The 26,171-nt window shown below is 62.7% G+C and overlaps 1 protein-coding gene across 1 annotated transcript in view; it reads right to left on the bottom strand.

Moving 5' to 3' along the window:
• TP73 (tumor protein p73) overlaps positions 1-26,171 on the bottom strand; it is a 59,620-nt gene that overhangs the window by 17,912 nt on the left and 15,537 nt on the right. Inside the window, exon 4 of the mRNA XM_077151528.1 lies at positions 1,856-2,098. Coding sequence (XP_077007643.1) covers positions 1,856-2,098 — 243 coding nt within the window. The remainder of the gene's footprint in view (positions 1-1,855; positions 2,099-26,171) is intronic.

Below are 26,171 nucleotides of genomic sequence, written 5' to 3' on the forward strand. Positions count from 1 at the left end.
GAGGGGGCGGGGGGGTACAGGCTCAGGCAACCATGCCTCCTCCCCGCTTGGCCCCGCAGGCGCACGGGTACAGGTAGGGAGGTGGCATCTGATGCTTGGGCATCGGGTGTGGGGCTGAGCCAGAGCTGCTAGGCGCAGATGAACCTTCCCTGAACTGCGTGGTTGGTGGGCAGGCTCAGCCCTGGGCAACCACCCCACGGCCACCGGGGGCCAGGGTACCCGTGGCCAGCCCCCAGGGCCCTCCACCCTGCTGCCCCCACCCCTGGACAGAGAGGTGGCAGAGGTGAGCAGCCAGCATGGGGTAGGGGCGGCAGCCCCAACCCTCCCCAAGAAGTAGCTAGGACCACCACTGCAGAGCCCCCCAGACACTGCAGAGACCTCAGCAACCCAGGGCCCCTGGGGAGGAGGGGTCTCAGAAGCCCACCAACTCCAATTGGGTCAGGTCTCCAGACACCATCAGGCAGCTCAGGGCCCAAGGGCAGATGCCATATCAGGGCAGGGGACCCCCACCTTGGAGGGGACACCTCAGGGACAAGACGGAAAATGGAAGGGAGAAGTCGTGTCCACCCTCAGGATGACCTGCACCCTTGGGGCTTCCCGGCTGAGTCTGACCCCTGCCAGGACAGTGGCTGTGAGATACCCTGGGGCCAGGTTCCCCCCGCACCCCCAGTAATAATCATAAAGGCGCCGAGGAGACAGCGTCTGGCTCTGAGCCTTGCACATTTGCAAACAATTTACAAGTCAGGATCACGAGGCCCAGTGGTATGGGGTCGAGCATGGACTTTTCCTGGTGCCCTCTGCCCACTGCATGCCACTCCTGTTGCCCCACTGCCCTGGAGCCCGGGCTCAGCCTGAACCCCTCAAGTGCCACCTAAGCCAGAAATGGGGGTGGGGATGGGGGCCACAGACCCGTGTACCTGACGCTCTACACCCGTGTACCACCCCCAGCCTCCAGTCCCCACCCCCCTGACTGGAGCGGGGGACAAGGGCAGCTCCAGCCAGCTGGGGCTGGGGACCAAGGGACTGGTTCTCAAGCGACAGAGACACAGGGGTCACCTGCCCAGTGTGCACCCCCTGCGCCTGCCTCCATCTGTTGCCACAGACTCACTGTCCCAGGTCCCATTTTGAGGGATGCTGGGGGTGGGGTTTGAGCTCTTAGCTGGACGGGGAAGTCCTGCCGAGATGGGGAGCCTCGTGGGGGCTGCACCACAGCCTGGTGGGCTGGACCTGCAGGCGTCAGGGAAGGAGGCCCAGGGGTCCATGGGGCCACCTGTCCTGCCAGCTTCCCTGCAAGCCCTACCCTCGAGGGCAGGTGTCTGGGTGTGCCTGCAGCCCCCACCCCATCCGGCGGGACTGGAAGCCCCTTCCTCTCCCGGCAGCAGGTGGGGAAGCAGCTACCTGCACTCCCCCCGCCCCGCCCTCGCCTGGGAGATGGGAATTAGGATGGACTCCTGTGGGTTAAACTCTGCTTTAAAGTGCTAACGCATACTTCAGGCGCTCAGCCGCGCGGGACCTGTGCACGTGGATGTCACAGTGACGCCGGGCTCCACTGCAGCCCTGGAGCCAGTGTCCCCTGCACAAAGCAGAGCCCCCCACCCAGACAGTGCACAGGGGGATGTGGGGAGTGGGCTCGCAGAGGGGCAGCTCCCCTCTTCCTCGGCCCGGAGACCCCTCTGGCGAAGCTGCGTCCACCCTTGCTCCGAGCAGCGTGCGGGAGGCTGGCCAGCTCCAGCCCCGCATCCCTCCAGGGCTGGACACGCTCCGGGCGCCCGGCCCCCCTCCCTGGCCTTGGGCCTGGCGCCCCGGCTCCTCCCAGCCACACCCACGCTCCGTCCGGGTGGTGGGCGCCACTCACCGTCCAGGTGGCGGACTTGGCCGTGCTCGACTGCTGGAAGGTGACCTCGAAGTGGTGGGGGCCGGGGTAGTCGGTGTTGGATGGGATGACGGGTGCCGGCGACATGGTGTCGAAGGTGGAGCTGGGCTGGGCGTACGGCGAGTGGGTGGGCACGCTGGCGCCGTGCTCCGGGGTGTAGGGGCTGGCCGAGGCCGCGCTGCCGCTCATTTGCTCCATGGTGCTGCTGAGCAGATTGAACTGGGGCTGGCACGGGGCGTGGAGGAGGGACGGGAGGAGGGACGGGGAGAGACACACAGTCAGGCTGGAGAGCGGGCCGGCGGCCGTCCCGTCCGGGAGGTGTCCTGTTACAGGAGCCTTAAAGGGCCAGTCGTCCCAGGGAGCGCCTCGGGGGGGCTCCCCACCCCCACCCCCACCCGGCAGGCCACTACTTGTGCCGGAGAAGCTGACATAGTCACCTTGCCTCCCTCCCCGTCAGCCCCCCAGGTGCCGGGGCTCCCGGAGATCCACCGCGCCGCTGCCGGGGTGGAAGTGCGGCTTTGCACCCAGGGAGGGGGGTTTCAGGTGGGGGCAAGACCCCCAGCCCCGGGCCTCCCCTGTGGGCTCCCCCTGCCTGGACCTCCTCGCTGTCCACGCCCCGTTACTGCCCACGGGTCCCCAGGAGCTGGGGTCCTGGGGGTCGGGCAGGGACCCCCGGGGGCCTGCATGTCAGGGGCTGATCTGATCTTCCTGCCAGTGCCCAGATGCCGAAGAGTGACTTCCGAGGGGCTCCTGTACTTGCGGTGGGCCAGCCTGCCTGGTTCAGGGTCTGCAGGAGCCCCTAGGCAGGGACCCCACAGCCCTGTTCCCCATTGGCAATGGCCTCCCTCCTTTGACCCCTCCAGACCCTCCCCAGGGCCACCCACGGAGCAACTGCTCCGAAGGCGCAGCCACGCTGTGTGGGGACGTCCTCTGGACCATCCCCTGTGGGACCCTGGGGTCGGGGTCCTGGGGCCCCAGGGTGGGCCAGCGCCCCCACGACCCTAATAGGCTTAGTCTAGGGAAAGGGTCCCAGCTGGGGCCTAGAACCCCCTGGGGATCCCACCTGGGGGGTCGGCCAGGAGGACCTTTCTTCCAGTTCTGGAGGCTTCAAGGGGGAGACAGCTTTCGTGGGGTTTGAGGGTGAAAAAAAACAGCAGTTTTCAGACATTGTCTCTGATTGCAAACACTAAAGTGGCTCCTGCTCTGTGCCAGGGACTGCCAGGTTGAACGTGGGCAGGCTCATCCAATCCTCCCCACAGCCCTGGGGAGGGTGCCCCATGACCCCCTTCGGACAGATGGGGGAAACCGAGGCACATCCCAGGTGAGCAGCTGGCTCAGGAGCCCAGGTGGTCTGGCTCCCCCTGCACCCACCCCTCCCGGCAGACGACATAGTCCAGCTGTGAGGGGCGCAATGAGCCCAAGGACCCCAGGGCTGGAGGTGGGGGGGACACCCAGCAAGGCAGGCAGAGCCCCTGCGCCCTACACCCCCTCCGCAGACAGCCCACAGAACCCTGCCCGCACCCCAGCCCACGTCCTCCAAACTGAGAAGCCAAGAAAGCACACTCCTGCCTCTCCCGGCCATGCCCCAGGGGCCTCCAGGGGGCCGGGTTGGATGGTGGGGCCAGGCCAGCCCCTTCTCTGCATCTCGGTCAAATGAGGGGCTGGCCTGAAGAACCTAAGTCCCTTCCAGCTCGGCCAGTCTGTGCACAGCCAGTGACCCGTCGCTTTGGCCTGTGACTAGAGCCCACAGAGGCCCAGGCCCTCTGGCCCCTGGAGGTCCAGCCGTCCAGGACCACGGTCAGTGCGCATCCAAAGGGAAAAGCGTCAGCAAGAGAGTGGAGAAGGAAAGGCCTCTCTTGAAGGTGGCTGCACATGAAGGAACCGAGTGCAGGAGGGGGCCGAGGGAGCCAGGGAAGCAGGGGTGGCCTCTGCATGCCCAGGAGGCTGGGCAGGCCACTCTCTGTAGGTACTCCAGCTCCCGGGGGCGGCCACCTGAGGCGAGGCTCACAGGACCCCAAAAACCCAGCCCTGGTCAAGCTGCTGTCAGGTGGACCTGAGCCAGTTGGCAATAATTTCCATGCCTCCGTCTCTTCCGGTAGCTTCTCTGTGTGGACTTTCCAGCCACAGCCTGCCATAAACCGAGGGACCCAGCCACCCCTGGGCCCGGGAGCCTCTTCCCGCAGACCCTGTCCACCTCCCCGGCCCCACAAAGGCCCCTTCCCCTTATCCTCCCACCCCCCGCCCCCGGTCTACTCACGACCCACACAGCCCTCCTAACTAGCTGAGGACGTACCCCTCTCCCCCCAAATAAATTAGCGAGCACCTAGAGGCTACCTGTGTGCACGAGTCTGAACGAAAGCTGCCTGTCTGCACATGTCGAAGTCGCCCACATGTGCCCCAGACGAGTTACCTGTGAGGCAGATCACTGAGCCCCCCGCCCCCCCCCCCTTAGCTCGCACAATTGCTCTAACGATCTAACACTCTCCTGGCTCTGGGCTGCAGAAGGGGCAGCCACATGCCTGCGTGGGGTCTGCAGGGGCCTTCATCCATTGGCCAGGACTCTCAGACCTCTGCACCCCGGAGGGCAGGGCGCAGCCCCGAGAGGCCTTGGAGCTGGCCTGGTGGCCCTGACTGGCTCCTCGGGTAGAAGCTTCTTGCTCACCTGGGTTGGGGTTCACCAGCACCTCTTATGCGGTGCTGACGAGGACTAAAGAGGGTAACACAGCAAGTACCCCAGCCCCAGTCAACCAGAGTCCTTTCTCAGCCTCCAAGTTCTCCAACCTCCTCCTCTGACCCCACCCCTGTCCGGGCCCTTCCCTGTGCCTGGAGGGCTTCACCGGGCCTCCTCGGGTCTCAGCCCGAATGTCACCACAGCAGAGGGCGGCCAGGGACACCCTGGCTGGAGCCACACCCCTGCCCCAACCCCAGCCCGGTTCTAGTGTCTCAAGTTTGTTTCCTCGGGTTTTTCTGTTTCTCTGCACTAGGCGGTGAGCCCTGCAAGGACAGGCACCGAGCTATGGGTCACTGACACATCCCACATGTGGACCTGGCTGCTCAGCCACCGCTGGCCACAGGCCCTCCTGAGCTCTCAAAGGGGCCGGTTGAAATCTCAATGTGCAGTGAGTGTGAGACGCACCCTAGACTCTGTGGACTAAGTATGAAAGAAGAATGTGAATATCTCACTAATAGTTTTCATAATAATGACATTGAAATGATCATAGTTGGGGATAAACAAAATAAAATATTAAATGAATTTCTTTTAAGCTTTTTTAATGTGACTATAGGAAAATGTCATGCGGCTCTTTAAGACCTTTAACTTAATGTCATGCAGGAAAATTATACATGCGGCTCTTTCTATCCCACCTGCTGATTCTGGACTAGACCTTAACTGATGTCTGCTGGCCAAGGAGGGAGTTGCAGCTATTATTATCGTTAACACCTGAGCTGGGGGCAACACATGCTGCCCATTACAGTGCACTCACTCAAGAGGTTTGCTGAATGAATGAACTGGATGGAAGGATGATGGGTGATGGATGGAGAGACGATGGATGGATGGTCAGATGGGTAGATGTGTGGATGGTGAAGGGTGGAGGGATGGGTGATGGATAGAAATATGGGTGGATGGAAGGAAAGGTAGATGGATATTGGGAAGATGATGATGGATGGATGGATGATGAAGGGTAGATGGACGGATGATTGATGATTGAAGGATGATGGATGGATGGATGATGAAGGGTAGATGGATAGATGATTGATGATTGAAGGATGATGGATGGATGGATGAAGGGTAGATGGATGAAGAGTGGACAGATGAAGAGTGGAGGGATTGGTGATGGATAGAAATATGGGTGGATGGATGGATGGAAGGAGACGTAGATGGATAATGGAAAGATGATGGATAGATGGATGGATGGACGGATGATGAAGGGTGGATGGATGAAGGGTAGATGGATGGATGATTGATGATTGAAGGATGATGGATGGATGGATGAAGGGTAGATGGATGGATGATTGATGATTGAAGAATGATGGATGGATGAAGGGTAGATGAATGAATAGTGGATGGATGAAGGGTAGATGGATGGATGATTGATGATTGAAGGAGACGATGGATGGATGATGAAGAGGATGTAATGGGAAAACAAGGTTGGATGCTCTGGGAATGAGGGCTGGACATGATCCCCACGAAGCTGAGAACCTGTCTCTGTCATAACCAAGGACCAGATGCACCAGACAAGTGGGTCCTAGGGAGGTCAAGACCCCGTAGAGTCTTGAAGTTCTCATCTCATTTTCTGATGCCCCTGGCCTTTTCTGCTCTGTGGCCAGTTAGGGTCCTGGGCTGGGCCCCCTCCTAGCTTCCAACACGCACCCTGAGCAAACCCAGCCCCAGGAGGCCGGTGCAGCAAGCCCTGTCCAGCCATTTGGCCCTTCGATCCATCCCTCAGAAGCCCGGCCAGCAGGGAGACAGCCCATGCCGCTCTCGTTTAGAAGCACCAGGATGCAGACCCATGACACTGTTTTTCATATTTTAACTTGTCCACATTCTTTAATGACCTGAGGCGAGTGCCAAGGAATTAGTCACTGAACCCAAAGCAGAAGGGCAGATAGGATCTCTGCACCAAGCAGCAACAAAGCCAGAGGGAACCCGGGCGGCTTCTCGCAGGCTGCCCCGTGCGCGGGAGTTTTAATGAGCTGGAAAGAGACGTCTGCTTTGCACCCAGCAAACTCGAAACCCATGGCCCCTTTGGCCTCATCCACTTGTGGGCGAAGAGGGGCAAGCAGACCCTAGGAGGGGCTGCCCCGAGGGAGTTTCGGGGCTCCATATCCCCTGCCCCAGCCTACCAGGAAGGTCGAGGTCAATGACATTGGGTGGCCATGCCTCGTGGGACCCCCAGCCTGGCGTCCAGGAGCGGCGGCTTGAGCTGGACGGGCCTGTCCTCGTGCAGGTGTTCGCATCCTGCTGGCCCGCTTTCCCTGGGACGCTCCTCACCCACCTCCATCTCAGATACGGAGGTCATCATGCGCCCAGGAGCATGGGCAGGTACTTTCCCCCACATTTGCTTCTGCTGCTGCAGCAGCTCTGAGTGCAACCGGGGACCCACTGATTAGAAAGCGGGGGCACCTCCAGCGGCGCAGCTTCCCGCTCAGCCACCCCAGCAGGCCCTCAAACACCGTTTCCCCTCCGGGTTAGGGGGCTCTTCTCCCTGAGCCAACGTTGCTGTCCACTGGCCCCAGTCCCTGTTTGGGGAGTTTCACTGGGGCCTGAGCTCCCTCAGGCCAAGCTGCCATGGCCAGGGAGAGGCCTGGGTTCATGCAGAGGCCAGCCTGGCAGTGGCGGCCCAAAATAGGCCACATGGAAGCACTGAGGGTCTGCCAGAACCTGAGAGCTCCTGAGAACCAGGGCGAGAGCCCCTTGGCAGCAGGGAGGACCTGGGGGAAAAGAGGGCTTTTTGGTTTGTTTTGCTTTCATTAAGAACTCCAAGATAGTGGGCTAATTGGGACACGCCTGGCCCAGGGCGCCCGCGTGTGTCTACATGTGCGTGCAGGGCGCCAGGGCCCCACCCAAGGAAGGCTGCGGGTGGGCGGGGCCGGGCAGCCAGCGGGGGGCTACCTCCAGGGCCAATGCCTCGTGGGTGTGTGGAGGGGGGCAGAAGCTCAGGGAGGCAGCCAGGGCTGGGGGAGCGCGTGTCCCTCCTGGGACATGGGGTCCTACGAGAGGGGACCAAAGAGAGACGGACGACCCTCAGAGCCCCCACCCCCACTTCTCCTGGACGGGGCAGCCCCAAGGAGCGGCCCCCCGTGCCCCCACATCCGCATCTCTGTGCTCTGCCAATACGAATCCCCAGTGGGGTCAGGCCTGCTCCAGGGCCGCACGTCTGGGGAAGGACCTGCAGGGGGACGCCTGGAAGCAGGAAGGGCAGGTCAAGCCTGGCCTCTGAGGTCTGGCCCCTGAGGTGGGATCCCAGGTGGCCTGGTCTGCCTGGGGTGCCTCCACCTATGACCTGCTCGGCTCCAGGTGAGGGCAGCCTAAAGCTGGTGTCCTTCAGACTCCGGGGCCGTGGAGAGCGCCAGCAGTGGTTAAGGCTGGGGGCGGCCACTCAGAAGGGGACACGGCAGCACCCCAGGGCCAGTTCCTGGTGGGAGGAGGTGGAGGAGAGGGCGACAAGGCCCAAGAAACCCCTTGGGCCAGTCAGAGCCGCCCCGGCCATGGGAACGTGCTGGAGCCCAGCAAGCAGCCCAGTGTGAGAGGGAAGTGGACCCTAGAGGGCTGGGGCGGGAGGTCCGAGTAAGGGTCCTGCCTCTAAGATGCAGTCACAGAGAGGCCCTCAGAAGACGACTGGGCAACCCCGAGCCCCTGCCCGGCGCTCGGCCCCAGGGTCCTGGGCAGGCCTCCAGCTGGGCACAGCCAGGTGTGGACACAGAGCTCAGGCGTGACCAGCCCAGGGACAGGCAGGCAGCCCAGGGACAGGGGCCCCTCCTGCACCCGCCGGGCCACAGCCAGGCCGGAGTGGATGCTCTCGGGTGTCTAGGCGAGCCCACCCTCCCTCAGCCCCTCCAGGAGGGACTGCAGGGGAGTCGCCGACCATACCAATGCCAGCCACAGGTGCCACGCGCTGGCATGTCCCAGAGGCCCGACCGGAGCTGTGCAGGTGGCGTGGGGACGCCTTACCCACACCAGGACGCTGAGCCCCAGAGGGCCCCAGAGACACCCCAGGTCTCCCAGCCGACAAGTTGCCAAGCAAGGGCCAGACTCAGCTATTCTGACTCTAGCCTTGCCCTTGGCCCTGAGAAAGGAGAAAGGGGCAGGGGGGGAGGGCATGCGGCAGTCACCAGCTGGGACCGTCCACACACGGGCTGCAGGACCCACGCCGGTACAGGGCAGTGGGCTTTGGCCTCAGCCTGCGGTCACCCCATCACCCCATCACCCTGTCATCCCACACCCTGTCATTCTGTCACCCCATCACCCTGCACCCCATCACCCCGTCACCCCATCACCCCGTCACCCCACCACCCCGTCACCCCATTACCCTGCACCCCATCACCCCATCACCCCACCATCCCATCACCCCATCACCCTGTCACCCCATTCTCCTCTCACCCCATCACCCTGTCACCCCATCACCCCACCACCCCGTCACCCCATCACCCCATCACCCTGTCATCCCACACCCCATCACCCCACACCCTGTCATTCTGTCACCCCATCACCCTGCACCCCATCACCCCGTCACCCCATCACCCCGTCACCCCACCACCCCGTCACCCCATTACCCTGCACCCCATCACCCCATCACCCCACCATCCCATCACCCCATCACCCTGTCACCCCATTCTCCTCTCACCCCATCACCCCGTCATTCTGTCACCTCATCACCCCGCACCCCATAACCCCATCACCCCACCACCCCATCACCCCATCACCCTGTCACCCCATTCTCCTCTCACCCCATCACCCCGTCACCCCATCACCCCATCACCCCACCACCCCGTCACCCCATCACCCTGTCATCCCACACCCCATCACCCCACACCCTGTCATTCTGTCACCCCATCACCCTGCACCCCATCACCCCGTCACCCCACCACCCCGTCACCCCACCACCCCGTCACCCCATTACCCTGCACCCCATCACCCCGTCACCCCACCACCCCGTCACCCCGCCACCCCATCACCCTGTCACCCCATTCTCCTCTCACCCCATCACCCCGTCATTCTGTCACCTCATCACCCCGCACCCCATCACCCCGTCACCCCACCACCCCGTCACCCCATCACCCTGCCACCCTATCACCCTGTCACCCCATTCTCCTCTCACCCCATCACCCCGCCACCCCATCACCCTTTCACCCCATTCTCCTATCACCCTAGCACCCCGTCACCCCATCACCTGTCACCTTATCACCCTGTCACCCCATCACCCTGTCACCTGTCACCCCGTCACCCAGTTACCCTGTCACCCCACAACCCCACCACCCCATCACTTCATCACCCCATCATTCCACCACCTTGTCACTCCATCACCCTGTCACCCTGTCACTCCATCACCCCACAGGCTGCCCAGGGCTCGGGCAAGGGTGAGGACACTGCAGCAAGGGCCAAAGGGGCTGTCCCGGGTGGTGTGGGTACCTGCTCTGTCCCACCCACCCCGGCTACACCCACCACCTCCCCAGTTCGGGGTCCCGGATGGGAACTGGGTGTTTAGCATCCCACACTGGGCCTCGGGTCGCACACCCGATCCCCTGCCTTGTCCCCGGAGCATCGTCCCCATGCCCATGGCTGGCCATGCAAGGCGGAGCCCCATCCTGCAGGTACGTGTCCCGGCTCCCCACCAGGCCATGGCATCCCTTCCAGGAGGGCAGCCGAGGGACCCGCCTGTCCTGAGGGTGGAGGGAAGGTGGGGACAGCCTGGCTCGACCCCACCCTGCAGCCCCCGCCCCACTGGCTGACCCCCCAGCACATCCCAGGTGTCCTTGGTCAGTCAAGGCGGGCAGCGGTGGCTGGGATGCAGGTCCGCCAAAGGGAGACAGGAGGTGGTGGTCTGGGGCTACCCATCTGGGACAGGGGGCTCTCCTGGCACCCACTGTCCCGTGTGGCACCCTCAGAGCCAGGCCCTTCTGCACGGCCAAGTTCTAGTGGGCACCGCCTCCCAGACCCGTCCTGAGGGGGGAGAGGGGCAGGGGCTGGCCCCAGGTCCCGTCCTGCTTTCCAATGTGCAGAGGGGCCATGCCAGCCAGCGCGCCTGCTGGGGTGCTCGGGGGGGCTGAAGAGGGCCTGGAAAGGGGTCACTCCTGGCTTTCCATCTGGAGGAGGGACCTCATCCAGGGACTGCCCGGAGCCCTGCCCCCAGGAGCGAAGCTGGCTCGGCGCCCCCTGCTTGTCCTCACAGACCCTCCAGGTGGGCAGTCCCACCCCACAGGTGAGGAAACGGGAGCAGAGAGGAGATGCGGACGCAGGGCAGCCCCCTTCCCGCGCTCAGAACAGGTGTCAGGCCCGGGGGGGTCGGGTGGCCCAGCTGCTCTTCCAGTGGCCGCGGCATCAGCCCCTCAGGTCGGGGACTGAGCCCTGTGTCCCCCACACCTGGCATGCAGGAGCTTTTGGTTGTCACACAGTCTGCACACGCCCTCCACGGCCACTCTGTGGGGTCAGGGGCAGGTCCGGCCCAGGAGCCCTTGAAGAACTCCCCAAGGAAACACCCACAATTGCACTGGCCATTGTCCCTGTCACCAGAGCCCCAGGCCAGGCAGCATCTGGGGCTATGCCACTGCTGGCGGACACTGTGGGGGGGCCCCCGCTCGCGCCCCTGCCCCCACCGCTCCCTGGGACCACCACCTCCAGCAACCAGCAAGCGGCTTGGGGACTGGGCACAGCTGCCGGCCTGCCCTGGCCCTCCACACCGAGCGCGCTCTTGTCAGAGGCTGGGTTTTGCACATGCAGAATTTGCAAATCATCTCAAATGATTTTGGAAACAGATGGAAATGAATTGCTTTTAAACTCTGGGTCGGGGTTCCCTCGTCCTCCGCCCCCTCACTTCCCAGCATCCAGGACCCCCTGCACGGACGCTGGGACCCTGCGACAGGCCGACAAAAGCAACAGATGGGTACACAGCAATGCTGTCGTGTGGCAAAGCGGATCCTGTGGTGCCACCCGCGTGCTGTCCGAAACGAAACTTCCTCCCAGTGAAAAAAGCAGGGAAACTGCCAGCAGAGCACCTCTGTCATGGCTCAGAGCCCTGGTGTCGGCTTCGACCCATCCCAGGAGGGGAGCGGCGTGGAGAGAGGAGCCTCCGGCCTCATCCCTGCACCAGGGGCAGCCGGGAAACACTGGGCACACACCAACTCGGGCAGCGCCCCTCTGTCCCCGGCTCGCAGGACACCGAGACCCCGAGATGCAAAAGATGGGATTCGGGCCCCTCTAGCTTGGTGAGCGCAGCCGCAAAGGGCTGTCTCCCTGCCGCTTCGCACCCTCCTCTCAGGAGGAATCCTAGAATCCCAGCTGCCGAGGGAGGAGACACGCAGCCCGAGGGCCAGGAGAGGGAAACCGCCCCACGGGCACCGGCTCTGCCTGCGAGCCTCTGAGCCCTGAGGCCGGAGCTCTCTTCTCAGCAATGCCCGATGCACCCCACGCTGGCTGCATCCGGCCCTCAGAACTTACTCGTGGATGCGCCTCCAGCCGCTGTGTGCGTGGGCACGCGTCCCTGAGGGCGCTCATGCGCCGGGTGGAAATGGCTGTGAGCTGAAATCAGCTTCCATCCTGCAGTCCTTTTCAGAGCCTTGAGGAAAGCTGGGCATGAGGTGGGTCCCCAAAGAGGAGAGGGGTACAGCGTGCTCCCCACGCCCACTGACTGCGAGCCCCTTCCTGGGCCGCTCCTGGAGCTGCGCCATGCTCACAACCACCTCCGGGCAGGCGGGGGACGGGGCGGCACAGACGGGTTCCAGCCTGGCCCGCGGCACGGCTGGTCCTGCCTCAGGGAATGGGGGCCCTGCTGGTGCCGGGGTGTCCACCCCTGGCCGCAAGAAAGCCTGGGTCTGTGTCCCACAGACTCAGAGCATCCAAGACCGCCAAGTGCCCTGAAGGGACACGGCCACCGTGGGGCAAGCACGCTCCTGAGGCCTTCGGGGAAAACGAAGAAGTCCGAACGCTGCTCTGCAAATCCCCCGTGACGCGTGTGCCAGGGCCCCAAGTCGGAGACTCACGTTGCCCCCTCCCCAGGCCTCCCTTCCTCTCCCTCCTCCCCTTCATCCATCTTCTGACCCCCCTTCCCCTTTCCATCCTTGCTGAGCCGGCACCCTGCTCGCAGCACGCCGTGTGGGTGGGGGAGCTGCCCCCCACCTGGGGCCTCCACACGCCTCCAGGACACCCATCTCCTGGCGCATTCCCCGTCCCCTGACCTGCAGACCCAGGCCCGGCTCACGCGGAGGCCAGCTGCCTGCCCCTCCCCTCCTCACTCCCCGTGACACATGGTGCCTGAGCCCTGTGCAGGGTCTGCCCTCCCCGCCCCTCGGCTGGCCCCTCCCGGCCAGGGCGCTGGGAGATGAGGCCAAAGCACAGAGCCGTCCTCTCGCCAGCTGCAGCGGCCATCCTGAAGTGATGGAGACCGTGGGCCGCCTCCATCCAGGCCCAGGAGGTCGAGCTCAGCTCTCCCCGCCTGGCTGCCGTTCCCTTCCCTGGGGATTTCAAGCTTAACAGCGTCTCCCCGACAGAAGCAGGGTGTGGGTCGGGATGGGACCCTCGGTGGAAGAGCACCCACCCTGCTGGGCTCTCTGCCTGGATGCCCCACCCCCAGACGATCCCTGGGCTCTCTCCCCTCCCCCGCCACAAGCCCCCAGCGCCCCCGCCCTGCTCCGCTTTTCCTCCCTGTTAGGGGCCGGGGTCTGCATAGTGATCTTGGTTTTTCCTAGTTTTTTACATCTCCCGCCCTAGACTCGGGGTCTGAAAGGCAGGCAGGCATGCGTCTGTGCCCCCCACCCTGTGGGGCATGGAGCCAGCACCCAGCAACAATTCATAGGATGCAGGCGTGATGAGGACCTGGGTCCGAGCTCAGGGTGGGGGCTGCCTGGAGCATCCTGAGGGGGCCCCTGGCCTCTGGCTCTCCACTCTGGGCAGGGCACCTGGGGCTCGCTCAGCTGCATCCTCAGCCTCTTGGGGAGAGCGCGTCAGAGTCCTCGTGCCCCCCGCAAAGGCTAAGGCCAGACATGAAAAATAAAAATGCTTCATGCTCCCTCATCTCTCCAAGGCATGTCTGAACTTGGGGTTCCAACCTCACCCCAGGTGAGTGACTGACATGCTGTCTGGCTTAGGTTTGGAGATAACCCATCCCACTCAGAGTGAGACCTCCGTCCCGCTGGTATTTCCCACAGTATCTCCCAGAGTCTGTGATTAAACGGATGGAAACGCTAACAAGATTCAACTTGTGCTTGGGGAAAAGGCTCCCTCTCCTCCTGCAAATATGCACACAACACCCTCTCCTTTCACCCCAGGCTGAGTCAAGGCCTTGCCCAATCTCACCGGGGCCGAGTGGAACTTTCCACACCTCACGCCGGGAAAACATGCCCGAGAAGCCCCCTCGGCCGCCAAGACATGTGTCTGCAGGGCCTCTTGGCCCGGGGCAGCCAGCTTCTCTGGTGGCAGACAGCTCGCTGCTGAGGACTGGAGCAGGCAGGGGCGGGCACGTGGGCACACAGCCTGTATCCAAGAGCATCCACACAGAGTCCCGGGGGCTCCCCGTCAAGCCCATGGAGAGGCGGACAGCTCTGGACATGCAGATTTCATTTAGCTACCTGAAGAACAACGCTAGGAGCTTGAAACAAAACCGGGGAACCCTGGGGCTGGTGGTGGGGAGAAAGCATGGCTCCTGGGGCTCGGGAGTGATGGTCCTCCTTCTGTGAGCACCACCAGCTGTCCAACCTTACAGCTCACACGCACTCACGTACACTCTCCATTCACCAGCCACCCATTCATCTACCCATCCGTCACTATCTATTCATCCACTAATCCATTCATCCATCCACTCACCTATCACTCATCTACACGTCCATCTACCCATCTGTCCATCCACTATCCATCTATTCATCCATTCATTCATCTCTCATCCATCTGTCCATCCATCCATCTATCCACTACCCACCCGTCCACCAATCCGTTAATCCATCTATTCACCATCTGTCTATCCATCCATCCACCCGTCCATTAATCTGTCAACCATCCCCATCCACCTACCCACCCACCCATCCATTCACCCACCCACTATTCCATCCCTTAGTCCATTCACTATCCACATTCATTCACCCATAATCTATTTATCATCTATCTATCCACTAATCCATCCATCCATCATCCATCTGTCCATCCGTCTGTCGATCCACCAAGCATTTGTTTACCCATCTATTCATCTCTACATCCATCCACATCCATCAGTCTGTCAACCACTCATCAATCCATCCACACATCCATCCACCCACACATTCATCTACCATTCACCCAACCATCCATCTAACATGTGTCCATCATCCATCCATCCATCCACACATCCACCCACCATCTATCCAATCATTACTCCATCCATCCATCTGTCCATCCACCCATTCATTCATCTGTGCATCCATACAGCCACCATCTATCCAGTAATCCATTCATCCATCCACATCTATCAGTCTGTCCATCACCCATCCATCCATTACCATCATTCATGTGTCCTTCATTCAACCCATCCATCTACTAATCATCCATCTATCCACCTATCCATTCACCATCCATTTGTTCACTTGTCATCCATCTACATGTCCATCCATGATCCATCCAGTCATTCACCCATCATCCACCATCCATCCATCCACCCACTCATCCATTCACCCACCCATCCATCCATCCTTCCATTCACTAATCCGTTCATCCATCTGTCCATCCAGCTACCCATCTGTCCAACATCTATCTATCCAGTCATCCATCTATCTATCTGTCCATCTACCACCCATCTAACTGTCCATCCATCTATCTGTCCATGTCTGTCCATTGATTTGTCCATTGTGCAGATGCTAACCAAGACCCCTTGCATCAGACACTGCACTGGGTGCTGAGTTCTCTGAGGGGACCAGTCAGTAGGGTCACTGCCTTCTGGAATGCACAGTCATTGGGAAGGCAGAGGATAAGAACACAAAAGAGAATCTGTCCTCAAACAAGTGCAATGAAGGCCACAAAGAGGTGACATGGGGATTCACGGGTGTGGTCCTTTTCATAACCCTCTGTGAGGAGGTGACAGTTGAGCCAAGACCCCAAGATCAATGAAAAGGCTGCTCATGACACAGTAGGGGAGAGCCATCCAGACAGAAGGAATAGTGAGGGCAACAGCCCAGGGAGTTAGAGAAACAACTCTGAGTTTATTCAACAAATCCTTCAGCCATTGACTGGCTCACCCCCTCCTGGGTTTGGCAGGTTCTGGAGTCAGACAGGCAATGCCAGCTCCTCAGGACCTGGACCAGCTTCCTCCAACATGCATTTCGCGAGCTCTGGTGAGCGGCACCTTTCAGGACAGGGAGACAACAGCAAGTTGCAGAACCCAGGCCCCGCCCTGGGGATCCCAGATTTGAGCATGAGGGCACCACAGTAGGGTTGAAGTGAGGCTGAAGGGGAAAGTGTGGGGCGAGGGGCTGGGAAGTGGGGCGCTGTCTAGACAAGCAGGGTCCAGTAAGGGATCGAGTCCTGCAGGAATTGAGTGGCCCAGCCAGGCAGGTGCTGGGCGGGTTTGGGGTGTGGTTGCAGGTGAGGGACCAGCAGTGCAAGGAGGACTAGGGGCAGAGCTGGGAATTGGGGGCTGGCGCCCGAATTGGGGGCAGTTGGAGAGATGGCAGGAGACACAATCTGAGCGAGCAACCCCCTCCAGCCTTGACTCCGAGTGGGCAGGAAACTAATAGGCAAGGGAGGTTTTGAGCAGAAGGGACAGAGGTACCTGTGGTGAAGGGACACTCTGGCTTCTGAGCTGGGGACAGGTGGCAGCAGCCAAGGCAGGGCTGAGACGAGGGCAAGAGGTGCGGGTACGACGTGTTGGGACTCTGGGGGTGTTGGGGGTCCTGCTGGCAGCGCTCCTAATAAATAGGATTCAGGGTGTTGCAGGAAAGAGGTGTCCAGGACAGCTCTGGGGTTCAGAACCAAGCAAACAGAAGGCTGGTTTTCCACCAGCTGAGATGACTCATCACCCCTGGGAAGGCCCGTGTGGGGCTGATCGGTTTACAATCCTGGTGGGCACGCAGATGCGGAGGCCCAGGAGGTGGCTGCAGTCCAGGGTTGGAGAAGTTGGGGGGAAGCCCAAGGAACTAGGGTGGGCGTGCCCGGCACGATGAGCCCTGGGGGAGTGGGGGTGACAGGGGGTCTCCTTCTCCCCAAACACCCCCCTCGCATCTGCCGTGCTGAGCAGCTGCTCAGTTCCGCAGAGCCTGATGCTGAGAAGGCAGCAGAGAGGCACGAGGCTGCCGGTCCCCACCGCGTCCTGCTCCCCTTGGCCTGCTCTGGCCGGGTTCTGTCCTGTCCCTATGGCCCTCACTGCCACCCCCTCGCATCCCGCCCTTGGACAGTGTCCTCCAGGCGGCTGCCCCTCCCCCATCTCCCACTCCCGGCCTCTGGGGCTCCAGCTCAGCCTCCTTTTCCTGCTCTGCCAGCCTCGAGGGTGGGGTCTCGGGGCTCAGCTCCCCGTCAGGCTGATCTTCTCACCCCCCAGTGCCCATCCAGCCCTGCCCATCGCCCCCTGCTCCTGCCCACTGGGGCCTGCCCTGAGCTTTCATGCGGCTTCCCCCCCAGCACCACCTGCTCTCCTGGCCTGAGCCCCTGCAGGCTTTCTTCCTTCCCAAAAAGGCAGAACCCCCATCTGAGATGCTCATGACGGACCCGGACCCGGGAGGTTTCCCTCCAGCTCTGCCCTTCCCGGAACCTGACGGTCACCTTCAGATCTGCTACCTGGCCCAGCCTCTTCCCTGCCTCCACCGCGACGGCTCCAGACCTGCTCCCACCACCTGACCCGGCCCCTCCCTTGGCTCTCAGCCCCCCTGCTGCCCCAGACGGAGTCACCGCACCCTGTGGCCGGCAGGAGCTTTCTGGGGTGCAGGCTTTGTCCCCTCTCTGGAACCCCTCTGCGGCATCCTGCTGACACAGGACCAACCTCACACCAGGAAGGTCCCGGGAGGGCCCACACAAGCAGGGTGCCCTCCCCCAACGCCCCCGCCCTCCTGGAACCCCCCACCCTGCTCTCTGTAACACTCCCTCCTCCAACCCCCACCCCCACTGTCTGTAACACCCGCCTCCCCCTGTGCCTCGAATGCGCCACCTCGGCCTCCACCAGGGCTGCACAATTGGTTCCAGCCCCCAGCACACCCTCTGAGTACATCCGAGGGAAACAGGTGCTGGAGCGAGAAGCCAAGCAGGGGTGACAAGGGGCCTGGAAATGGGCAACAGCTGAGCGTACCGCCACCCCAGGAGGGGGGACATCCAAGGCCAGAGACTGGGGGTGCCCAGGGGAAGCTGGGGTAGTGTGGGACATCGGAAGGCACTACAGCCACAGAGAGAGGAGGGTGGACTGTCCAAGCTTCTCCTGCCCCCTCCTGTCTTCCCACCAGGCAGACCCGCTGGAAGCCAATGACTCGGAACTCAGGCCGGAGCTGGCAGGGCCACACCCCAAATGCCGAAAAAGAAAGAGAGGGGAGGGCTGAGGGCCAGCTGCCAATGACCAGACCTGCCCTTACCGGGGCTGTGCCCCTCCCGAATGCTCTGCCCCCCTCCCCCCTCCCACGCCTCCTGCCGTTTGGTCTCGGGTGGGAATTCAACCCTCTAAAGCCGCACGTCACGCTACCCCATTCCTCTGTCATCTCAGATGACCCTGCTCATTGCGTTTGTTCAATTACTGTCATTCACCCTCTGCCTGGACCCAGTGCTCCTGGCTTGGGAGTTGGGGGTCACTGACCCCTGGTACCCCTGAGGCCCAGTAGTCACACTCAGGCCTGTCCTGCTACAGCACTCCCCAGCACGGGATGTGTCCCCCCTTTCCCCTCCCGTCCAGCCCATCAGCAAACCCTGTCAGCTCTGACTTCACCCCGTATCCAGAGGACACTTCTCTCACCCCTGCCCCCACTGGCCTGGCTGTCCTGGGCACCTGCATCACCCTCCCCAGTCATCCTGAGCCCCCTGGGCACCTGCATCCCCCCTGGGCCGTCCCGAGCATCCCGTGCCTCACCCCTTGTGCCACAGCCAGAGGCCCAGCTGGAGGCCACGTCAGGTCACGCCGGCACTCCCTGTACCCAAACTCAGCAGGTGCCCAGCGAATGTTTCCCGCGTTGCCACCCGGGCCTTCCCTCCGGGTAAGCTTTAGGAGGAAGGAGGCTCTGCCCAGCCCCGGCGCGTTCTCACAGTCTTCCCGGAGGTGCCCTCCCACCCTGCGCCTCGGCTCAGAGAGAATACCCTGCGGATAACGGGCCTTTACGGATGCCCGCCTTGGCCAGGCCCTGTTCCCAGGTGAGTGCCCATACTGGACGGACCTTGGGGGATGAGACAGGACAGGCCCCCCGGACCCAGTACAAGAGATCAACGCTGTAGCTGGGACAGAGCTGAGACCCCCCCCCACCCCTGGAGAAAGATGCAGAAAGAGGTGGTGGGCTCAGCAGCCTTGCGTTCAGAAGCTATGAAAGCAGGGACCTGGGGGAGGCTGGCCAGGGTCCCTGGGCACCCAGCTGAAAGGTGAACCCCGAGTCTGGGAGGCAGTGAGGTTTCCGGCCCAGAAAAGCCAGAGAATCTGGGTATCAGGGGCCACGTCCAGCTCTGTGTGGGGTCAGGGGGGTTGTGCTGCCTCCAGGGCTCCCTCAGTTGCACAGTGGGCAGGGGCCACCCCTGCTGGGACAGGTCCCCCTCGGTCCGGCACTGATGGACCCTGGAGGAGGGGGCTGCAGGCCCATGCATGTGCTGACCTGGCCAAAGCCCCTGCAAGGCTGCCCATCCCACACTGGAAGGGGAGGACGAGGCATAGAAGGGCACACCTGAGATCGCAGGTGGGAGGGAAACATCTCACCCCTGGGGCAGCCATGCCCACCTCAGCCTGAGACTCGCCCGGCAGCTCTAAGGAGGGCTCCTGGTGTGCGGCGTTAGGGTCAGCCTAAACTGTGGTCCGGGTAAGGAAACCGAGGCTCGGGAAGGCAAGTCCCTCCCGAAGACACAGCAGAGGCTAACCCAGCACCCGGGAGCACGGCTGCCCGCACCCCACCTCCCACCTGCCTTGGCCAATGCACAGGGGGCTCAATTGCCGCCGGGGGGGGCGCCGACGAAGGAACGACTGATAGCAAATGAACCAGGTAACCTCGGCTCACGCGGAGAGCTGAGCCACGCAGGCTTGGCGTCACGGCCCCTGGCCCCTGTCCTCGCTGGAAGGGGCTCCTGCCTGGGGAAGCCTCACCCGGCCCTCCGCCAGCCGAGCCCACCCCGGGTGCCTGACACCTGCCGAGCTGGTGCAATGGGAAGCACCGTCCCAGGTCCCGCCGCCCCGCAGCTTCTCCGCTGCCGGGCAGGGATGCCAGTCCAGGGCCGGGGGGCTTCCGGCTCTGGACCCAGCCCAGGAGGCAGCCTCTGCCCACGGCACGCACGCTGTTGCGCCGCAGTCTGGGGTGGGGTGCAGGTCACAGGGTGCTGGATAGCAGGGTCGGGGGGTGGAAGAGCGAATGAGAGGGCGACAGGAGGGAGGGATGGGAGCCAGGAGGCCCCTTCTCTCTAAGATGGCAGTTCCCCCTGCGGGCCATACCCTTTCCCAGGGCAGGTCGCCGAGGGGGGCAGAGACCACAGCACTCCACAACTGAGGGTCCGGGTGCAGAGCCAGGGCCCAGGAAGGCCATGCAGACGGTCCCCTGGGCAGGCAGTGTAGACGGGTCACCCACTCCCCTTCACAGCCTCAGGCCACACACACACACACACACACACTGCTGCTGCTCTTGCCTGGGGAAAACACCCACACATACGAACACATGCACACCTGCCAATGCACATGCACACCCCCATACCCCACAATACAGACACACCCACTCACATGCATCCACAGCACATGCACATCTGCACACATGCACCCACATACCCACAATACACACGTGCACACCCACACACACCCACACACACATGCACACCCATATGTACCCATCATACAGATGCACAACCCACAACACACATGCACACCCACAATACAGTCACACCCACACCCACAATACATGCACACCTACACATGTGCACACATACCCACACTCCCACAATACACACATGCACACCCACACACATCCACAACACGCACATGCACACCCACACGTATCCATACACATGCACACCCACACATACCCACAATACAGACACACACACCCACAACACACACACACATGAACACAAAACACACAAACCTACACATGTGCACACACCCACATACACCCACAATATACACGTGCACACCCACACAAATCCACAACACACATCCACACACCTACACACACCCACAATACACATGCAGTCACCTAAAATACACACGTACACGTCTGTCCCAACACACATACATATCCACAGACCCACACACATCCACAACACATACCCACACCCATAACACAAACACATGCACTCATACACACAACACAAATGCACATCCTCACAAACCCACAATCACCTACACATACATGCAACCACACACCCATATCACAATCACTCAAACACACTTACGCACACACACCCATACCAACCGAACCCCACACACGTGCACACTCATCCACACTCATATAAACACACCGCACACACAAACACACACATCTCTCCTGCATACACACACACCCTAACCAAACGACCAAGAGTCTCCCGGTCCCCCAGATTTTTGCAGGTCCTGCTGGCAGCTCCTTTCCTTGGGCAATAGGGCTTGGGGACAGCCTGGACTCGACCCCACCATCCAGCCTGCCCCTCTGCCCACTTGCCGGGCCTCCAGCATGACCCCGGCACCAGCTGTGTGGCTTCTCCATGAAGTGACAGCAAGGGGCAGCAACCCAAGCCCACAACATGCTGGGTTAGCAGCTACCTCCCCAGATCCCGGGGACCCAGCATGCTGGGAAATGAGCTCAGGTCTCGGGGGTCAGGTCACAGCGTGACGCCCATGCTGCAGTCTCCTCTCTGTCCCTCCGCCAGCCCCTTGTCTCCCCCTCAAGGTCCGGCTCGCTGCACAGCCTTCGCCTGGGCTCAGACACCCCCGCCCCGAGCTTGAGCCCGCGGGCAGATAAGCACCTCCTGCCTGCTGTCAAATGAGCAATCCCAGGGAGAAGGGCAGCGACAGCGCCACAGCTGCGCCCTGGGAGCGGCGTCGGCCTCCAGGGTGCCCCAGGCTCCCGGCAGCAGGGCAGGGAGGGCAGCTAGAGGATGCCGAGGTAGCGACACAGCCACCAGCTGGAAGCCTGAAGACCCCAAGCCACCCCTCATCAGACACCCCCACCCAGCTTTCTTGGGGAGGTGGTCCTCACCCAGCCAGTGAGCACTGGTCTTCAGAGCTTCCTGCCCCAGGCCACTCAACTGGTCACCCTGGAGGGGACATCCCCGCAAGGCCCCCCGCCGAGACCACTGGGAAGATCAGAGGGAGGCGGGGTCCCCGAAACCACCTACCGGGGTGAAGTGCTGCATGGGGTCGCTGACGTACAGCATGTTAGGCGCGCGGGGGTCCGGGCACGCTGGGGGGCTGGCGCGCCGCGGGCAGAGGCATGGGGCTGGGTGGCCACGGAGGGAGGGGGCCCTGGCGCAGTGGTCCCAGCGGGAGCGGCTCAGTGCCTAGGGAGGCAGGGGCCAGGGAGGCTCTGGGACACGCCGGGCGTCTGCGGGCATTTTTGCTTCTCCCACCTCCCCGAGTTCTGTCAACTCGCTGCATCTAACAACAAAACCCACGGCCCACCCCTTCACTCCTCATGACTATTCGTCAAAGCCCAGGGCAGGCCTCGGCTTGCCCAATGAGATGGGGACAGCACCAAGGAGCCGGCGGGGGAGGGGCGGGGCGCCGCTGCGTCCTTCACCCCCACCCCAGCTCCCTCTTGGGAAGCCACCAGGTAAAGCTTTGGGGGCTCTGGGGCCTCATCTCCGCTTGCAGCCTCCACCCCCTGCACACGAGGGGTCCCCTGTGGCCCTTGGGACCCGGGGAGGCAAGGCTGGGCCACCCCAAAGGGCAGGGCACCTGCCGCCGGCTTCAGTAACCCCTGGCAACCCAGGTGCACGGGGCATCCCTGATATGCAGGAAAATTGGGGGACCCCCAGTGCCCAGGGCGACCACCCCAAAGGGCCCACGGCAGTCTGCGGGGGGCCTGGGGACAGGAACGAGCCGTGGGGCGTGGTCCATCCCCCATCAGCTCCAGGCAGTTGGTGGAATCTGCAGACCCAGAGTCTACCCGCTGCCCCTGCCGAACCACTGGAAGCCTAGAGGGCCGAGGACCCTGACATGCGTCCTGGGCCCCCTGAGGACCCTGACACGCGTCCTGGGCCCCCCTGCTGTGGCTGTGAACGGTCAGGAGCACCCTTCTCTGGGGCCCCTCACTCCCAGCTCCCTGTTAACCATCCCTGCAGTGGGACCCCCTTGGCATAAGGGGCCTAAGCCCCCTGGACCCCGGGAGCAGGCAGGGCCTGGCAACAGCAAATATGGCGCATGGAGCAGGCTGGGGTTCTCAGAGCACAGCCCTCCGCCCCCAAAAGCAGCATCAACAACTGAGGGGTGCTGAAAGATCATGCAGAGACCCCGCTTCTTGCCGAATCCCCCAAACCCCCCTCCATCTCCCCGAGCGCAGGGGCAGCCGGGGAGCCCTCAGAGGTCTTGCCCACCCCTCGGCTCTTGGGGTCAAGGAGGAAGGAACAGGCCCAGGCAGGGACGTGGCCCCAGGGCTGCTCCCCAAAGGGCTGGAGCTGAAGACCCCGCACGGGGCCCACAGGGCGCAGGGACACAGGTCCTCTAAGCTTGGCCCCTCCATCCTAGAACCTCATGATCCCACGTGGCTGACAGCGCTCAGCATGAAAATGGAGAAAAGCGGAGGCAACTTTTCAAGGACTGGTCAGAAAGGGGGCTTCGGGGAAACACCTGGGGGAAGTCTGGGGCGGTGCTGTGGTTGGAGGGCCTGGTGGGTGGCAGCCCAGTCCCCACCCCACCCTGGATGGGGGGAGCTTCTGCTTTCCAAGGGTGGGGACCCCCAGAGGTGGGGAGGAGGGGCTGGGTGGGCATACCTCACCAGGTAGGAGAAGAGAGGGGAGCTCTGGGTTCGAAACCCTACCCCACCCCCAGAGGTGGGTGGTACTGGGCAAACCCCCCGAGCTCCCTGAGAGCAGACCCTCACCCGTCTAAGGCCAGAGAGCCAGAAGCCACTTACGCTCTCAGCATAGGGTCACGCCGGGGAATGGGTTGTTTTCTTAATCATGTCGGGTTTGTAAATAACCAAAAGGTGGGGTGGGGGGAGCTGGGGGGACAAAAGGGATGAAGAATTTGATGTGGTGAGAGACTCCAGGCAAGGGCACGAGGGAAATGCTGAGGATGGAGGGGGCTGGATTCTAGGGTGGCCTGAGACCACCCCCGGGTGCCCTGCAGAGGACCCCCCATGAAATGCAGGTGGGACGGTGAACGTGATGGGTGGGTTTCTAATGGGTGGGCTTCAACACCATCAGGTGGGCCACACCTAATCAGGTGAGCCCTTAAAAGGACGGGGAGAGATTTGACATGGGCGACACACCCCAGCGGGGGCAGGCATTTACGGTGCCGTGGGTGGCCTCTAGGGGCTGAGGACAGTGGCCCAGGCCGCCAGCCAGCAAGAGAGTGGGGCCCAGTCCCACAGCTGCAAGAAATTGACCCTGCAACAGCCAGAGCACAGAGGAGGACCCCAAGCTCAGGTAGGGCAGCCCCACCTGACACCAACTGCAGCCTGCGAGACCCCGCACAGGGGGCCAGGTGAGGACACTCCGGACGCCTGACCACGGAACCTGGGAGGGAATAAATGGGTGTCGTTCTGAGCTGCTAAGTTCCTGGTCATTTGTTATACAGCACGGCTGACTAATACACCAGGGGGGCGAGGCCTCGGTGGCTCTGGAGTCGGGCAAGGACTTCAGGCAGGGGGTGGTCCAGGCTTCACTGTGGCCTCAGGATCTGAGAAGGCTGAGGAGCGGCCTGGCCCCCTCTGTGCTCCTGATCTCAGGCCTGCAGGGCCCAAGGCTGGGCCAAGGGGAGCTGGCCCCACAGTGTGCCTCAGACAGGAGGCTGCCGGGCAGGGGCAGGGGCAGATCGGAAAGGCCCCTCCGTCCCCCTGGCGGAAGGGTGGGAGGCAGAGGAGCCAAGCACCCACCCCACCCCTCTGGGAAGAGTTTGGGCTCCAGACCTGAGAACCAGCAATGCCCACATTGGGGACCTGCAACGACTGCGCCCCACACTTCCAGCTCACAGACACAGGCAGGAGGCCCAGCGTCTGTCCCCAAGCAGCACTGACTTCCTGGCAGTTTGGAGGACAGGGGCAGGGGGCTGGGAGCTTCTGTCCCCCGGACGGCTCTGCTCGGTTCAGCTGCATCCTCGAGGTGGGCGACGTGCCGGCAAGAGCAGGGAGGTACCACTTCCAGGGCAGCTGGGTGCCAGCACAGTGCCATGCTCAGCACATGCCGTCCGACAGCTCCGATGGCCAGTGGCCTTGTCCCACCTCGTGGGGGAGGCCGCAGGGGCCCAGTGCTGGTGGTGGGTGGGCTGTGGGGTGGCGGAGCTGGCCTGCGGTGAGCTGGGCGCCTCCCTCTTCCCGGGCTGGCCCCGCCCCTCCCGGTGCTGAGACCCTCCTGGGAAGGGAGGCGGCTTCCTCCCCTCTCTCCATGCCCCAGCCCTTGTCGGGGCTGGATGAGCTGCCAGGCTGTTCTAGACGATTCCAACTCCCGCAGGTGTGCAGACGCCCTGGCACCCATGCCCTCCCTGCTCCTGGGATTGGGGAGAAACGCCCCCTCCCCAAAGCCGGGAGGCACGCCTGGGTGGCCTCAGGGCTCTCACCTCTCTCCACAGCCCTGTGCCCGCGGGTTCAGCCTCCTGTGGGCACCGGGGAGAGTGGGTGCGCCCCCGGGACGGGATCAGCTGCGCCTCCTGTCCCCATCAGCGGCAGTCCCGCCCTCCCCTCCCCCCACCACGGCCCACCTGCCCGCAGCAGCTGGCGTGGCGCTCCGGCGGGAGCGGAGGCGGGAAGGGCTGGCGGGGCTCTGGACACAGCGTCCCCCGCCCCTTTCTGTGCAGGTCAGAGCCCAAAGGGACACAAGGGGCTCTCGGCAGCAGACACCGAGGAGAGGGAGGGGCAGCAGGAGCGGGCACGCGGCCCCCTGCCCCCAGCCCTGCCCCACAGCCTGTTGGTGCGCCACTGGCGCTTGCTGGGGGCGTGGCTGGTCTTGTAGTGCCCTGCCCCCCCCGAGAGTGGGGTGGGGAGAGGGCCTGGGGAGACCCACCCTGCTGGCCTCTGGAGCCCCCACGAGCTCCCCGTCCTGGTCCCCCGCCCATCGGCCCTGGAGGTCAGGGGTTGGGTCACTCTTGGGCATGGCCTGTGGGTTTTTGGTCTCTGTCGACCAAGCCCCACTTCCGGATCCTGAAGGAGACCAGGTCTCAGCGACCTCTTCCCTGGAGAGAAAGGGTGCTGGGCTTGGGGGAACCCCCAGGGACCTGGACTGCCCCCTCCCCTGCCAATGCAGTGCCGAGGGCGAGGCACTCCCCACGCAGGGCCCCAGGTGGGAGGGGTGACATGGGCCCTGGCACTGGGGCTGGGGCAGGGGGGCTGTCCCGGGATCCTC

This window comes from Tamandua tetradactyla, chromosome 2 (assembly GCF_023851605.1).
Source record: "Tamandua tetradactyla isolate mTamTet1 chromosome 2, mTamTet1.pri, whole genome shotgun sequence".
Taxonomy (NCBI): Eukaryota; Metazoa; Chordata; class Mammalia; order Pilosa; family Myrmecophagidae; genus Tamandua; species Tamandua tetradactyla.